The sequence below is a fragment of the Xyrauchen texanus genome, chromosome 46 (genome assembly GCF_025860055.1).
Source record: "Xyrauchen texanus isolate HMW12.3.18 chromosome 46, RBS_HiC_50CHRs, whole genome shotgun sequence".
Taxonomy (NCBI): Eukaryota; Metazoa; Chordata; class Actinopteri; order Cypriniformes; family Catostomidae; genus Xyrauchen; species Xyrauchen texanus.
In genome coordinates, this window is record NC_068321.1 from 18,244,394 (window position 1) to 18,261,086 (window position 16,693).

General features: G+C 39.9%; 1 protein-coding gene across 2 annotated transcripts; it reads left to right on the plus strand.

Annotated features, from left to right (window-relative positions):
• Positions 1–13,924: 13,924 nt before the first annotated feature.
• Positions 13,925–15,334, plus strand: LOC127638604 (uncharacterized). 2 transcript variants are annotated; one of them, XR_007969880.1, is made up of 4 exons: positions 13,925–14,065; positions 14,172–14,440; positions 14,591–14,771; positions 15,087–15,334. XR_007969880.1 is itself a non-coding variant. In XM_052120186.1 (3 exons), the coding sequence occupies exons 1-3, from the start codon at positions 14,116–14,118 to the stop codon at positions 15,200–15,202; spliced, it is 654 nt and encodes a 217-aa protein (XP_051976146.1). In that variant the 5' UTR covers positions 14,073–14,115; the 3' UTR covers positions 15,203–15,334. The 2 variants fall into 2 exon arrangements, 1 of the variants encoding a protein (XP_051976146.1); XM_052120186.1 differs by lacking the exon at positions 13,925–14,065 and having other exon boundaries at positions 14,073–14,440; positions 14,591–14,803.
• Positions 15,335–16,693: the final 1,359 nt, after the last annotated feature.

The window sequence follows — 16,693 nt, forward strand, 5'->3', positions numbered from 1 at the left end:
TGGTGGAGGTGGAGGAGACAGAAAGATGCATCTGTGTGCTTTTACTCCGCATCTTTTAACCTCAGTTGAATGGAATTATGACATAGGCAACCGAGAATTATTGGCTGTCCCATTGACCTTGGGTGAGTGGCGTCACTGGTTAGAGGGTTTGGGGGTACCTTTCGTGGTCAGGACAGATCATAGGAAACTTAAGAGTATGTTCATAGTGCCAAATGTCTCAATTCTGTTGTATTGCCCAGGCTCAAAAACATCAAGCCAGACTCTCTCTCTCTCTCTCGATGTTTTGAAGTTGAGACTTCCACTGTCCCACTGGATACCATTCTACCCTCCACTCGCTTAGTGGGTATGGTATCCTGGGAGGAGGAGGTAAAAGTCCACATGGTGCTATGCAACACTGCGTCTCCAGCCACATGTCCAGCAGGTCGGTTATTTGTTCCGCAATCTGTCCGGATGCATGTCCTACAGTGGGGTCACTCATCTAACGTAGCTTGTCATCCTGGGGCGACTCAAACCCAGACGCTCATTAGACAACGATTCTGGTGGCCATCACTAGCGCAGGACATACGTCGCTTCGTTGCAACTTGCCCCATTTGCGCGACTAACAAAACATCCTGTGAACCCCAGCCGGGCTCCTCCAACCTCTACCTGTACCTTCGAGACCATGGTCGCAGATAGCCATGGATTTTGTAACTCCTTGCACTTCCAGTGCAGCCTCGGTTAACCACGCGCTCTGTTCCCTGCTCAAGTACCCGACGTCCAGTTTCCGTCCATTCACGCCTTTTTGCAGAGGTGCTAACACACCTGGAAAGCCACCAGAGAAGCCCTCATGCTAAATGGCACTCGCTTTAAGAGGTCTGCAGATCGGCATCGGGTTAAGGCCCCAACTTAGGCCATATGCCCACCAGAGCATATTTTGCCAGCTGAAAATGCCAGCCGCTCTTCTGAAAATACCCAGCTGGGAGCGCTTGAGAGCACTTTGGTGGCGCAGCATTTTTTCAGCTGAGACACTTTGGTTATTATGATACGGAATATCTGCAGAAGTAATGTGTTGTAAGTGCCTAATTTCTCGCAGATAGTTTGTATTATCAACCAGTACTGAATGTAAAAATGTCTGCACAAGGAAGAGTACTTGCTCTGGCCCTTGCTCTGGATGAAGGGAAAGCTGAAGCATTATTTTTCATATTAATATTGTGGTAGTCCAGGAAAGCCAATTTGTACAGACATGAATCCTCAGAGACCAGCAAACTTCACCATTGTTGTTCAGTCATTGTACAAATAGGATGTGACAGTTGTTTGGTGTGGTATTTGCCCTGCCCCTCCTCCACTGTGATTGGACAGCTGGGTAAAAAGTGACAGTGACGAAAAAACTGCAGCGCTCGGCATGGAATAGATGCTCAGTGCTTCGTCACTCTGCTGGCTTTTTAAAATATGCGGCACTCCCATTGCAAAGAATTGAATAAATATGCTGGCCTCTGAAAAAACGCTTTGGTGGACACACGGCCTTACATGTGTGGGCAGAAAGCTTGGTTGTTCTCTAAGGACATCCCTCTCTGACTCTCCTCACCTAAGCTGGGTCCCAGGTTTATCGTACCGGATGCATACGCTTGGCGATCTCCCATCGCCAAGGTCATAAGCTGGTGGTGGTTCGTCTCAAACTACCTCCTCACTTCAAGCGTATGCATCCGGTTTTTCATGTTTCTAAAATCAAACCTGTTTAATGTTCTGAGTTACATCCCGACACTCCCGTCCCTCCACATCTTATTGACGGCTCTCTGGCATACACCATCAGGAGACTGATCTCCAGGAGGCCAATCACGCCACTGCTTGTTGAGCAACACCTGTTCCAGCCTGACGAGTCCTTTTTTTACCCTAAATCTCCACTTTCACTTTCAGATTTAAAAATGAAAGTGGAGATTCAGGATAAAAAAGGTTTCTCACCCACATCTATCATATTGCTTCTGAAGATGCAGGTTTAACCACTGGAGTCTTATGGATTACTTTTATGTTCTGATTACCATACACTTGCATTGTATGGACCTAAAAAAAAATAGATTCTAAAAATCTTAATTTGTGTTCTGCTGAAGAAAGAAAGTCATTCACATCTGGGATGGCATTAAAGTGAGTAAATGATGAGAGAATTTTCATATTTGGGTGAAATATTCCTTTGAGTGTCCAAATACTTTCCGCAGCCATTGTATTTTAAAAGTATTTTGGTAAGCATCACTGTTTAAAATACATAGGGAAGTGTGTCAAGATGCAGTTGCAACCTAAAATAATAAATAAAATAAGGAACGGTTAAAAAGTAGGTCTGAAATTTCCACATAAATTCCTTATTCCTCACTTATTGCAAATGTCAATCACACCCACCAAAACCAGCATCAGCACCAGAAAAGCGCCCATAGCAGAGAGGAAGTGAGTACCCCATGTCTTGGCTAATGATTAGCAGCCCTTTTGTCTTTTCGCAAAATCAAACAGCATGACTTACAGTCTTTCATGAGCCCAATTCAGCTGAGGAGACAATTGTTTTAATATGAACTTCCTTAAGTGTTTTCATTAAGTGTAGACTAGCCCACTGCTATCCAAGCGGCCTCACCCCATTGGAATATCTCCACCCCCAAAGACCCAAAGAGTCTTTCTTAATCAAATGTACATTTACTAGTCGCTTGACTTGAGACATCTGCCCGAAGCAACCAGTCAATATTGTGGCCCCAGTTCAAAGCAGTCAGTTCATTAGCTGTGTCAGCTTTACAACCAGAAGGTAATGGGTTTGAAAGTGAGCAACGACAATGCACGGCAATGCCAGCCTCATTTAATAGTGATTTATCACCAGCCAAAAGCCCTGTTTAACCTTTGGCCAGTGCAGACCTCCCTTCCTCTCTCAAAGGATCTATTGTCAGCTCCCCAGGGTATCTTACTATGTGAATAAGCAAAAGATGATCTAGTTAGTCACATTTTATCAGTATCCATCCATATCATTATAAGTGGAGTTGTTTTTTACAGGGTAGAGCATCCGGTTGGCAATTCGAGCATGCAGACGTTTCTGTTATTGTAAAGTTATTTGGGTTTCCAATATCAGCTGAAAAATAATTTTTGATGCATGCAAACAGTTGTGTGCAAGATGTAATTTGCCATCACTGTTTTATGCTTGCTTGTGTCTATTGTATCTTTTTCATTTAACCTTCGAAACCCAAGCATTGACACTTTTGATGCATTTTCTTTTTCCCTTTTTGAAAGTGTTTTTAGGAAGCCACTCATAAAAATCTAGAGTTCTTTTTTCCGCATAATTTTCTTTGGGGTGAATTGGGTACGTTTTTACTTAAACAGGCGGTGAGATTTAATATGCCATTTTTCCCACCGTAAATGTTGATGTGACACAGTTAAAAGTGTCAGCTACTGTTGTGTAAAAAGGTATTAATGAATTGCTTAAAACAAATGTAATTCTGCTACGTTCTCTAAGGGTTAAAGCACATATAATACTATATAATACTTTATATAATACTAAACAGACACATGTCTATTTAAAATCCATTCATTACAGTCATGCCATCATCCTTTACCATTTGTGAACACATGAGCCAGTCACTGAAAGTTGCATTACAGAGAACAGAGCGCACAGAAATATGAAAGCATAGTGTTCCTTGCATATGATGCCCAAAAATTCTGTCTAGGTAAGTAGCTTTAAGGCACAGCCATAGACATAATTCAAAATCAAGATTTTTTTAAAATACAAACTTTTTTAACAGAGTAATAAAACTACATAAAAAAAAAGACTTCTGTTCTAAATAAGTTGATTTGGCCCCTTCTTTTAATTTTATTGTATTTTGGGTTACCGTCAAAGTGGTCTGCATAGGTTATGCTAGTGATCTGGTATAGTTAGACCAGAACAGTCCTGTTAAGTAGTCCAGTGACAGGTTGACAATAAGGAAGCTTGGTGTGGTCCATATGGACCGCTTCGGTCTTTGACAGCACCCTCTGCACTTTATTAATCGCATGTCTTACCAGTGCTTAGTAAACTGTTTTGTTAACAAAGCTTTGGCAGGAAGAAGAAAAAAGGGGGTCGGCGTTGAAAATGTGAACAGTTGGTGCGATGTAAAGATACGGAAAGCCTGATGGTACCTCCCCCACCCCACATCCACATCACCTCCCTCTCTGCCTTCAGTCTATACCACTCCGCCCCATCCTTACAAGGCATGGCTTAGTCACACCAGCTGCCTGGACCATTCTTCACAGGTTGATCTGCCCCCTGTCAGGGCCAGAAGCCAGAGACTTGCATCCACCCTGCTAAAGAGAAAATGCCAGACGGGTTAAGTGGGCCAAAGTCTGGGGGTCTTGAGATGAAGTGATCAGTACAAAACATATATCGGACCGGAGAACACAGAGAGCAGTATTGACAAGTTAGAAAGTTTGTTTAACAACTGCCCTGCTTTGAGTTCCTTTAACTGAAAGATTTAGATCAAATTCAGTGTTAAGACAAAAGCACATACAAACGTGTGTATACACGTACAAGTGTGGGTGAGAAACAGGTCAATATTTAAGTCCTTTTTTTTTACCATAAATCTCCACTTTCACATTCAAAATGTTAAAGTGGAGATTTATAGTAAAATAGGACACACATATTGATCTGTTTCTCACCCACACTTGTCATATCACTTCTAAAGATATGGATTTAACCACTTGAGTCATATGGATAACTTTTATGTGGCCTTTATGTGATTTTTTGAGCTTTAAAAGTCTGGTCACCATTTACTTGCATTGTAAGGACGCGCAGAGTTGAGATATTCTTCTAAAAAAAATTATTTGTGTTCTGCATATGAAAGACATACACATCTGGGATGGCATGAGAGTGAGTAATTTTTGGGAAATTAGCTCTCTCTTTAAAGAGGGAGAACTGAAGTCATTGCAATAACAGATAGAAGTATGAATTTTGCTATTAAAACCTTAGAAATAAAAATAGAAGACATTACATATGTATGGTCATTACATAATTCCCATACTTCTATTTGTGTTATTTTATAGTTTTGATGACTTATAATGATTATTCTTATAGTACTCGATTCTATGGCTATTCCATGTCAAATCAATATCAATATCAAATAAATAAATATAAATGAGACAAACATAAATTAGAACAATCTATATTGATAATATTTCATAAATAATCAATTATTTTGTAGTGTAAAAATGACAATAACAATTTGAGCAAAACTCTAAATGCCTGTATGAATGTGGCAGTGTAATTATTAAATTTTTACGCGAGATAGATACATCTGTTGCTACAATGAATTGACTTTAGCACCCCTCATTGCATTATATTCCAAAGCTGTGAATTAATAAATTGGGAAAACAATTTTTGTGTTGTTTTTCTAAAGTTGGAGTGCCAATAATTCCAAAAGAATGAATAATATATTTTCCTTTTAGATTCTAGTTCCGAATAAACGGTCATTTTGGTATCTTCAATTTTAGGGCTCAATGTGGTTAAATCCAAGAAAGAGGACTCTCAATGTGACTCAATCTATAAAGTTACATTTTACAGTTTGCAATGGTCGAAAAACTAATGTTTGTCACAAGGTATGAGGCTAGTTTGTCCAAAAAGACACAGGTCTGAAGTACAAATAATGTTGAAACTAGAAATGTACCCTAATTATTGTATTGTAGTATATATGTATTTTCAGTATTTTGTCACATTTTACTAGTTCCTTTTTCAGATATATTTTTCCTTTTGTTAAATATTGAAATTCATCAGAAGTTGAATGACAGGGAAACTTTAACCTATCAATTGGCAAAGATTGTGATCTTAGAATTAATCTGTCCTGATGAAATCCCTAAATCAGAATTCTAGTACAGATGTTCATTCGCCAGTTCACAAACCAGCCAACTAAACTAAAAGAAAACACACACACACGCACACACAATTCAGGCAAAATGACTGAACTCCATTTAGAGCCTTACAATAATCCTTTTCTACCCTGACAGAATTTGTAACATTTCAATTTTCTTTGAAGTAGTTTTCGGCACATTTGATGGCGAGCTTCGAAAGCACAGCATTATAGGCGCAAGAATGGGGCTTTTCAAGGTGTTTATAGATTTCAAAGATCTCTCTCGTAGAGCACAGATTGTGTGGTCTGATTGGGTCATTCCCTCAAGAGTCACTTGAAAAATCCACAGTATTTGGTCTTACTGCTGATACTATGCACAAGCCATGCTAAGACTCTAAGGCATTTGCTTTGTAGCGGAATCTGCTTAGTTTTTTAGTAAGCATACAGAGGTTGTGCGACACAAAGAAGCCCACAAAAACATTCCCAAGAACAAGTAGTAAAATTGAAGAACGGAGCGACCCATCTACTGAGCAAACAGAATGAACTAATGGATCAGCCATCTTCTCCTCCCATTCCAATTATACAGATTCCATGTTAAGAATATGGCCACATTGGGTAACGGCAATGCTAATACAGATAATCCCTAACATACATATACATATCACATTCAGACCGGTCAGTTAGCCACCAAGCCACCCAAGCAGTCAGAGTGCAGGAGTTGAGACCGCCATGAGAGAAAGTGCATCCTTCAGGTTTGAACAAGCTAATGAGGAATATGTAAATGCTGTTGGGGCTTATGAGATTACCACTAGTCTGATAGTTATTACAGGTGTAAGTAAACCAGAATTAGGAGTCTAGTTAATGATAGTCCATTCAGACCCTGATTGATCTCTTAATACTAGTGTTTGTAGATATGTTTGCTGCCCTGTGAGGACACAGGCTTGGGCTGTGGTGGGTCCACAGTGTGTACTCAATTCTCAGACACAAATTTGCTCTCTGATTTGCTCATTTTCTCACTTTTCTTTAGATTTCTCCCTCTCACACACTTGTTTCCACATGCACACAGTATTCAGTGACATAATATGCTTGGACAGCTTCAATAAGATAAATTCAAGCACATAGACGTCATCTTTCCCATTTTTGAGTGTCCCATTCCTATACCTTAGTCTATAAACTTCAGGTCTTCCGTGAAAGTCTCCATTTTAGATTTCTCTGCTCATTTGCTCTCTTTCGAACCAGCGCTTGCAAGTTTAAGTCATTAAGCTTATCCAGACATCACAAAAGAAAGATTTTGCAATGGCAAACAAGAGCGTCAAATCAAACAGATTTGCCAAAGAGGCTTTGGTGTGAGTTGGTGAGGTCCATACCAATTTGGAGATTTCAATGCTCTCATTCTCACTCCTGGGAAAACCACTGAACTTGTTTGAAGAAGACAAAAGCACTAAATATGAAGAGAACAACTCAAGCACTGATGTAAGAGATGAAAGATTCAGTATCCCGTTCCTCAAAGTGAAACTCTGATTTTTATGTGCACCTCTGTAGCCAGCCGAGTATGGAAATAAGTTTATTAGAAAATATATCCAGAATTTATCAACCATAAAAAATAAAACAATATTTATACATGTTAAAATCTAATATAAATGTATTTTTCTGTAGCCCTCAACTAGAAGATCAAACTTCCTTCTCTGGATCAACAATTGGCTGGACCAACTGACCATGAATATCCTGCGAGTCAATTAATGACAATAAGATATGACGATAAAGCAGTATGTACTACTGAATTTAAAGTAAAATTTCATTGCTCACTCCAATTTTCACCACCTGGCCAGAGCAGTATTTTTTAAGATTTGCCTCTAATGGGTTGGAAGGTTGTGGGAAATTGTTGAGCAGATCATAGACCAGAGACGCATAGCACAACATTCATCAAGAGTGTCCTAAATGACAACATTCTTAATTGGTCTAACTATTGAGTTTGTATTTATTGATCATACATCATTTCCTAATTGTATTGTATTTGATGCATGATCAATAAATACAAACTCAATTTAATTTCTCATGATCAGATTTAAGCCTGTTTTTCAAATAATTAAATGTCACTACTTTATAAACTTCATTATAAAGTTAATTTATCATTTACTATTTTATGGCACTAATTTATTAATTTATTATTATAATGCCAAATTCACAGATAATACATATTTATTTATTTTTGAAGAAACACTGAAAATGTGTAATCATGTTTCACTAAATCAGCTATAAACAGATGTATGCTTTTAAAAAATTCTGGAAAACCAAACATCCATATGGGCACACAACTAAAAATGTCTATGAAGAAAATCATTTATTCTATTTATTAATTGTATATACTTAATCTGTTATTAAAGACAGCTCATACAAAGCAGTCAAAAACTAATACATGTTGGATTGAGACAATTTGTTCTGCCTTTTAGCCAAGTTAGTCTGTTAGAATTTTTGGCAATAAAAGCATTCTTCTCTTGAAGATAATACAACATTGATTTAAAAAAGAAAGAAAATATTGCTTGCTAATATATTTCAATTGCTCTAACTATAAATCAGCTTCCATACATTTCCATATTTACTTAGCTGGGACTGCCAAAGTAAAGCCAGTTTTTAACTTTTTATGAAACAACCATATCACCTCTGTAAGAATTAAGTATTTATCATTCATATTAATGTGGCATAATCAGTGTACTACTTCATCGCAAGTTCATGGGTAAGCCCACTTAAATGGACTTAAATGGCCTACCTACTTTGATTGAATTATGAATGCAAAATACTTTCGCTGTCCGTGCAAATGTCGCCCTCTGCTGGCTGCAAAATACAACAGTTGTGGACGTACCTTTTAGAAAGTTTGGAAAAGAAAGAATGGACCCTTTTCACATATACGTGTTTGGAATACAAAAGTAAACGATCGATAGCAGGGAAAACTTGTAGAGCGGTGTATGGGAGACCACATCAAATATCAATTTTGTTTACCCGTTGCAATGCTTTCCAAACGAGAGAGAGAGAGAGAGAGAGAGAGAGAGAGAGAGAGAGAGAGAGAGAGAGATGGCAAATTATTGGTCACTTCCTCTCAACTAACTCGTTTTTGAAAACGTATTCCATGATAATCTAATAAAAATTATAATATTATACATTTACTGTACATAAATAAAACATTGCAAATAAATTGTGGAAAAAATATCCGAAAAGGTTTAGGCTACTGTGAAAATGGACTATAACGTTTTATTGAGCAAAAACAAATAAGACAACACACTCTCACGGCAAAATCGCAAGGAATCATACAACTTTTCTAATTTTGGCTAATTCGTATATCATAGGACTGAATTGAAAAAGCCAATGACGTCGTTGGACATCGTTTTCACGACAATTACTTGCTTCAGTCACACACAACATCTTTCCTGTCATGTTTACACACTCTACTGATCAGTTAGGTTTAGGGGGCTTTCACACTAGCACTTTTGGTGCGCACCCCGGTTCGAATGACGTCAGAGTTCGGTTCGTTTGGATGATGTGAACGCTGACTTCCGAACTCGGGTGCGCACCCGCGAACCGTACTCGGGTCCGCTTAAAAAGGTGGTCTGGGGTACGGTTCATGTGAACTCCAGTACGGTTCGCTGCTGATATGAACGCAATCGAACCAAACCGCGGAAGTGAACCGCTATTGATGACGTATAATGTGGTCATCAGTCTCACACGCGTCACTTTCAAAATGAGCGGAAAGAGTTTACATTCGTGCGTGCGTGCGTGCGTGCGTGTGTGTATACACTTACCTTGACGAAAAGCGGGATTGACGCACACGCACACGCACTGCAAGCAGAGAGATGATTTCTGCTTGCCTTCGCAAAAATTGTCTTCGGCGGACAGCCCGCTGTCTTTTGAACGATTTCAGTATTTTTGCGGCAGACAGACGCAAGTGTGTTTCTGTATCTTGATGTTGAAAACAAAACCAAAGTTTAAAAAAAAAGAAGAACAAATGTGAACCGAGCAAGTCTATTCATTGAATTTTGACGCCTTTTCATTTCGCGGTTATCAAGCAACAGGATTACGCACCAGCTGCAGCTTGATGACGCAAGCGTACCGCGGTTCGTATACAAATATATAACGTGAACACAGTCCATCGGGGGCAGGGGGGAGCAATCGAACTCGGGTTCGGAACAGGCAATCGAACCAAGTGTGAAAGCCCCCTTAGATATGGGGTTTGGGTAAGGGCATCATTTTAATAAGCATGGCTCATGCGAGGCGGAACTTGCGCTTACACATGATGAAATCATACAAATGTATTGGAACGAAATCATACGAAATAACCAACTCGTAAAATATGTATGAATTTTGATGAGATTGGGTTGAACAGGAAGTGTATTACTGTTTAAAAGGGACTTGATGAGGGATTCGAAATGTTCAGTGGCATATTGGCCTACTAGATATATTTGTTTGTTTTGGAGCAAAAATAAAAGTATTAGAAAACTTTTTTATACCAATAAAAATCACCGTAGACCTATATATTTAAAACATTTTTAAAGAAAGAAAGTCAGAAAGAAAGAATAGTTGACAAAGGGATCACAATGACAGAAAACAGAAAATGCCCATCAAATAAGATTTAAATGTGTTAAATGTGTTGATTATATGTGTGAAAACGAATGTTCTTTCCAATATTGTCACAGCAAAGCTGTTCCCTTGAGAAAACGCTAAACACCATGTAATTTCAACTCTGCCGCACAGTTTAAAAATTCATTGTGTTTCGCAACCTGAGACGAATTCGCACGATTCATTTAAAAGTTCTTAAACGCGATGTTGGTTTATTATGTTCCTCTTGTTCCAAATGTGACCAACAACACAAGCCTCGTCATTGTAACACGGCACTATTCCACTCTTAAAAAGACCAAGAACGATGGGAATTCACGATGCAAGCATTATTTCAGTGGTGCCACCTATTTGCTGCTCAGAAAAACAATATTTAGGTTGTGCTCGAGCGTCACCTCGCTGAATAGACCCTATTCATATGGGGTTAAGAGTGTAGCGTGGGTCCTGTGAGGAGGTAGCGTGGGTCCCTGTGTTTGAGGGAGGAGCTGTTTCGAAGGACATGGAGAACAGAGACCCGCCAGAATCTCATGCTTGGGTTCGAACCATGGCGATTTAACTGCATAATCAGATTGAAAGTGAGCCGCGGAATTTATGTCAGTTCACATTTAATCAAACGGCGAGTGTGAATTGAAGTCGACAGAACAGAGGGTTAATCCAGAACTAAAGGCAAAATAATTAGGGGGCCCCCATCTAATCTCCTGCTCATTCTAATACCCTTGAATGACATTAAAATATGGCAACGCTTGCTGTTGGCAGTCAAATGTGTTTCCCAAATTTAAATGGGCCAATCAAAGCCCGTGGAATAGCCAAAGTTTGGTCGATAATAGTTTTGGATGAACAGGGATGTCATCAGCAATGAATTATTCATTTAAATGTATTATGTCATAATAAAACATGCAACAACATTTATAGGAAAAACTGTCAATAGAAAAGCTGCACTAATGTAAGTATATCAATTCATATGAAAGAATTTAAATTTTGTAGTTAGTGTGTGGCGCAGACCCTATAAATTGTATTAAATACATCTCTGCAATGTGCTTCCAAGACACAAAGAAGAGCATTCTGAAAGGGAAATTAAGTTTGTAATTTTTTTTCCAGAAGTAAATTGTTAATGTCATATCCTGAATTCAGAGTCTACTGATAAACACTTTTCAACCTTAAAGGAACAGTAACCCAAAAACAAAACCACAGTAAAGTCGATACGACTCATTAACTATATTCCAAGAATTCTGAAGCCATATGATAACTTTGTCTGAAGAACAGAATTAAAGTTGTTATTCAATCTGAAATCAAATCATCAATAAAGTATTGAAATAAAATATGATGGTTACATCAATAACGTCAAAACTTTTTTCCTCCTTTTTAGAGTTAGACAGACCAGAGTCGTAAACACTGTTAAGACGTTTTTTTAAATTCTCCCTTTGTATTTCATGGAAGTATTCATGCAGGTTGGGGCAACAATACGTAATATGAGTAAATAATGAGAGAGTTTTCATTTTTGGGTGAACTTTTCCGTTAAGACAAAGTGTCATTTAGCTGTGATCATTTCCAAAAGTTCACCAAAAATTGCCTCTAAAAAACTAACCTCACCCAGATAAAATCTTAACCATGGCCATGACCAAACTAGCCTGTACTATGCAGGAATGTAAAGCCAACCTTTACTCTGCCACGGCACACTTTTTATGACAAAAATTCTACGACACACCATTATCCCACATAGCCTAACCATCATCAATATTTTTCCTTTTCAAGAACTTATCCATGTTTTCTACCCATCTTAGTAGCGTGTTTGCATGTAATGTTTGAAATTCGGCTATGCAAAAAAAAAAAAAAATAATAAGTCATATAGGTTGCAAGTGGCAAAAGCACTAAATGGGTAATGAAAAAACAACAACTTTGCTTCTTTAGATTTGTTCTTGCAATGCCACAACAAATTACAGGGATGCAAACTCATGAGGGGTGAACAAGCTAAGACAATCAATGGTCCACAAAACATTTTCTGGGGGTATTTCTTTAAAGAATAAGCTAAAAGCACCAATTCCAGCTATTTTAGTGATTCAAGTTTACAATTGTGTAGAATAAGCTGCAAAATAAAGAGTATTTTGGTGAGGCTTGCTTCTGTTTCACAAATTTGTTACATTTGATTAACTGATCAGTTCAGTGACCCCTTCTGGAAATGTCACTAGGTGGCGACAAACGAGTGTCTTATGTGCTATGAGTGAGTCAGTGAATCATTTTGAGTCATTCATGACCGAAATCTACCAAGATACTTTGTAGTGTTTAAGCATTAAAAGAAAAAAGCAGATCTATAGTCTTCATTCAGTCTGAGCATTATTTTTCATCCAATAATAGTGAGTTTCAATAACATCCTTCTCCTTTATTAAAACTTGCATGGCTACAAATCTATTGACTTCAGTATAAGAATTATCAACACAGAGTAGATCTATGGTATCATTTTCCTACAGTATTTAAAATGCTGAGCATGGCTTTTACCAGAAAAGACCACAATAATAGACAAATAATAATAATTTTGAGTTTTAATAATGTTCTTTCATCATTGTAATGCGCATTTAACTTGAGTTGAGTCAAGGCGTCAACGCTCCGTTCAACTCCAGCGTCAAGCGCCGCATCACCCTCCACATGACAAGTTGCAGAAAGCGTCACAGAGGGGGTGATATTACCAGTTTTCCACGTAAAAAAGCGGGAGGTGTGCACAATAAACATTGAAAACAGGGTTCGAATTATGATTTCATCTTTGTGGGGGTCTCTTAAAAAAAAACAAAGTAGCCTATAAGCAGGCGTGGTGTGTGTGATAAATAATTGCTTAACACTGCACTTGATTCTTTTGATTTCAATGTTTATTAATACAGGAGTACAGTGACGTGCGGTGATGTCTTAAAGAGGCTAGGCACTGAGTTATGAAAGCCAGATTACCTGATTTATTGTTTAAGCTAAATAATACGTAATAACACGATCTATCAGAAGCGATCTATCTACAGGAGTCTGCAGTTGTATGTAAGTGTGTTTATTTCATTGTTTTTAACGTTGTTATAGTGGTATTCATTGCTAGATCAGGTGCTGTTTGTTTACTGTCTTTAACGCGAGTTAGCTTAGGCGTGTGTTTGGTGTGTCTGGCGCTATATTTGTGTTGACTTGTCCCATAGTATTCAGCTGATAGAATTGCTAGACTTGTTTAAACTTGTCACGTAGGATTAGTTGCTAGATTTGCTTAGACTTCGGGTTGGTTATCCTGTGTGTGTGTAAAACTTTCGTCGTTTTAGTGTCTGCAAACAGTGCTTCACTGGTTTCAGAGTATTATTTATTGCTAAGTGCAGCATAATTTATTTGCGCTGTACAGAAGTTGCGTTTGTTCCAGCGCAACCCTGAGTTTCGGTTTCGGGTGACCACGTGACTAGCTTTGTTGTGATAAGTAGCATTAAGGCGTGGCTGCTTTTTTCCACTGAGCGGCTCGTAAAAGTTGTTATTTATTGGACTTAATGCTGGCCGAGGCGGCAGCGGAAGTGGTGGCCCTCGTGTGAAGCCCTCCTTGTGTGAAGACCTACTTGGGTAAAGACCAGCGAGTCTACCTGTGCGAGTCCACCGAGCAAGGACACCGACAAGGCACTACTCACCAAAGCACTTAAGTATTTTTCTATTCTATCTCTTTTATTATTTTACTTACATTCATACTAACATGTCTAGTTCACTAATAACACATGCCTTCAAGCACATCCCTGTTATCTGTTGTAGACCGTTCACAAGATACAGATGCAAGACAAAACGCAACCCACACAACCTACGGCCGCTTTGCACTTCAACACCTGCTCCACTCTCGTTCTCAGTGGGACTCTGGAACTGCCAGTCTGCTGTGAACAAAGCTGCCTTCATTCCGGCTTTCGCCACGCAGTCCACCCTCAGCATCCTGGCACTGACAGAGACATGGATACGTCCTGAGGATACAGCAACACCTGCTGCTCTCTCTAACAACTTCTCCTTCTCCCACACCCCTCGACATACTGGTAGGGGTGGGGAACAGATCTGCTCATTCATAATAACTGGACTTTTTCACCACATGCTTCACTATGTAACAATACATCTTTTGAATTCCATGCCATTACTACAATGCAACCCACAAAAATACATGTTGTTGTCATCTATCAGCCCCCCAGGTCAGCTGACAAGCTTTCTTGAGGAATTGGATGTCCTGCTGTCCTCCTTGCCAGAGGATGGCAGGCCACTTGTGGTTCTTGGTGATTTCAACATACACCAGGACAAACCCCAGGCCATTGAACTGAATACTCTTCTGGCCTCATTTGACTTGGAAAGACTACACACCACAGCAACTCACAGGTCGGGCAACCAGCTGGACCTCATTTTTACACGTAACTGTACCACCTCTAATATTCTTGTTACACCTTTACATGTTTCTGATCACTACTTTGTTCAATTCAACATGATTCTCCCATCCATTGTAAAACCGACCCCACCTTTGGTTTCCTTTCGCCGTAACCTCCGTTCCCTCTCACCCTCTCGCCTTTCCACTGATGTCTCTGCCTCTCTTCCCACAATAAATGTATTTTCCATGCTTGATGTGAACACTGCCACAGACACACTTAGCTCTACTTTAACAACCTGTCTAGACAACATCTGTCCTCTCTCCTCTAGACCAGCACGGACTACACCACCCAGCCCCTGGCTGTCTGACATCCTTCGTGAACATCGGACTGTTCTCAGGGCAGCTGAGAGGAGATGGCGGAAATCTAAAGATCCAGCTGATCTAGGTAAATATCAGCTTCTGCTCGCAACTTTTTCAAATAACGTTAAAACTGCAAAAACTTCATATTACCAGACCAAAATCAACAGCACCACAGACACTCGTAGCTTGTTTAGAACATTTAACACACTTCTCTGCCCTCCCCTCCACCACCTGACACATCACTGACAGCAGATATATTCAGCCACATTTTTTACTGATAAGGTTACAGCCATCAGCAATACATTCACAGCACCACACCCTGTCAAACACCTGGCTCCTGTATGCAACCCTTCTTTCACTATGTTCTCTCCTTTAACTGACACTGAGGTCTCTAAACTCCTCCTCTCCAACCACCCCACAACCTGTTCCCTTGACCCCATTCCATCACACCTTCTCCAGGCCATCTCTCCGTCCATCCTACCGGCACTTACACACATAATTAACACATCTCTTCTTGCAGGCACTTTTCCCACTACATTTAAGCAGGCTCGAGTAACCCCACTGCTGAAAAAACCTGCACTTAACCCCACACAGATAGAACACTACAGACCAGTCTCTCTCATCCCATTCATGGCAAAAACACTTGAAAGGGCAGTTTTCAATCAGATCTCCGCCTATCTCTCACAGAACAAGCTGCTGGATGACAATCAGTCGGGCTTCAAAAGTGGACACTCCACTGAGACTGCCCTGCTGTCTGTCATCGAGTCGCTGAGACTGGCGAGAGCTGAATCGAGATCATCCGTTCTGATTTTGCTGGACCTTTCTGCTGCCTTTGACACAGTCAACCATCAGATCCTACTCTCCACCCTCTCTAAACTGGGTATCACTGGAACTGTGCTTGACTGGTTCAACTCTTATCTCTCAGAAAGGTCCTTTGAGGTAGCATGGAGAGGAAGTATCCAAGCCACACCAGTTACTTACTGGGGTACCTCAGGGATCAGTGCTTGGGCCACTTCTCTTCTCCATATACACAACATCACTGGGACCCATCATCCAGTCACATGGTTTCTCTTACCACTGCTACGCTGATGACACGCAACTCTACTTGTCTTTCCAGCCCAGCGACACCACAGTGACCGTTCGAATCAGCTGCCTGTCTGGCAGACATCTCGGCCTGGATGAAGGAACACCACCTTCAACTCAACCCTGCCAAGACAGAACTCCTTGTCTTTCCAGCCAACCCTGCTGTTGAACACAACATCACCGTGCAGCTGGGTCCAACTACAGTTTCAGCCTTCCAAAGCGGTCAGAAATCTAGGGGTAACCATTGATGATGAGCTAAATTTCACAGAACCACATTTCAAAAACTGCAAGATCTTGTAGATTTACACTCTACAATATCAGGAAGATAAGACCCTTCCTCTCTGTACATGCCACACAACTGCTCGTTCAGTCCCTTGTCATAACTAGACTGGACTACTGTAATGCTCTCATTGCAGGCCTTCCTGCATGTGCTATTAGACCTCTCCAAATGATCCAGAATGCAGCAGCACGTCTGGTCTTTAATGAACCTAAG

Excerpts from the sequence above, each read along its gene's own strand:
- LOC127638604 (XM_052120186.1), top strand. The coding sequence starts at position 14,116 with ATGTCTAGTTCACTAATAACACATGCCTTCAAGCACATCCCTGTTATC. Across the intron at positions 14,441-14,590 it reads CCACACCCCTCGACATACTG|GTCAGCTGACAAGCTTTCTT; the intron begins GTAGGGGTGGGG and ends TCAGCCCCCCAG. Across the intron at positions 14,804-15,086 it reads GCTGGACCTCATTTTTACAC|ACCAGCACGGACTACACCAC; the intron begins GTAACTGTACCA and ends TCTCTCCTCTAG.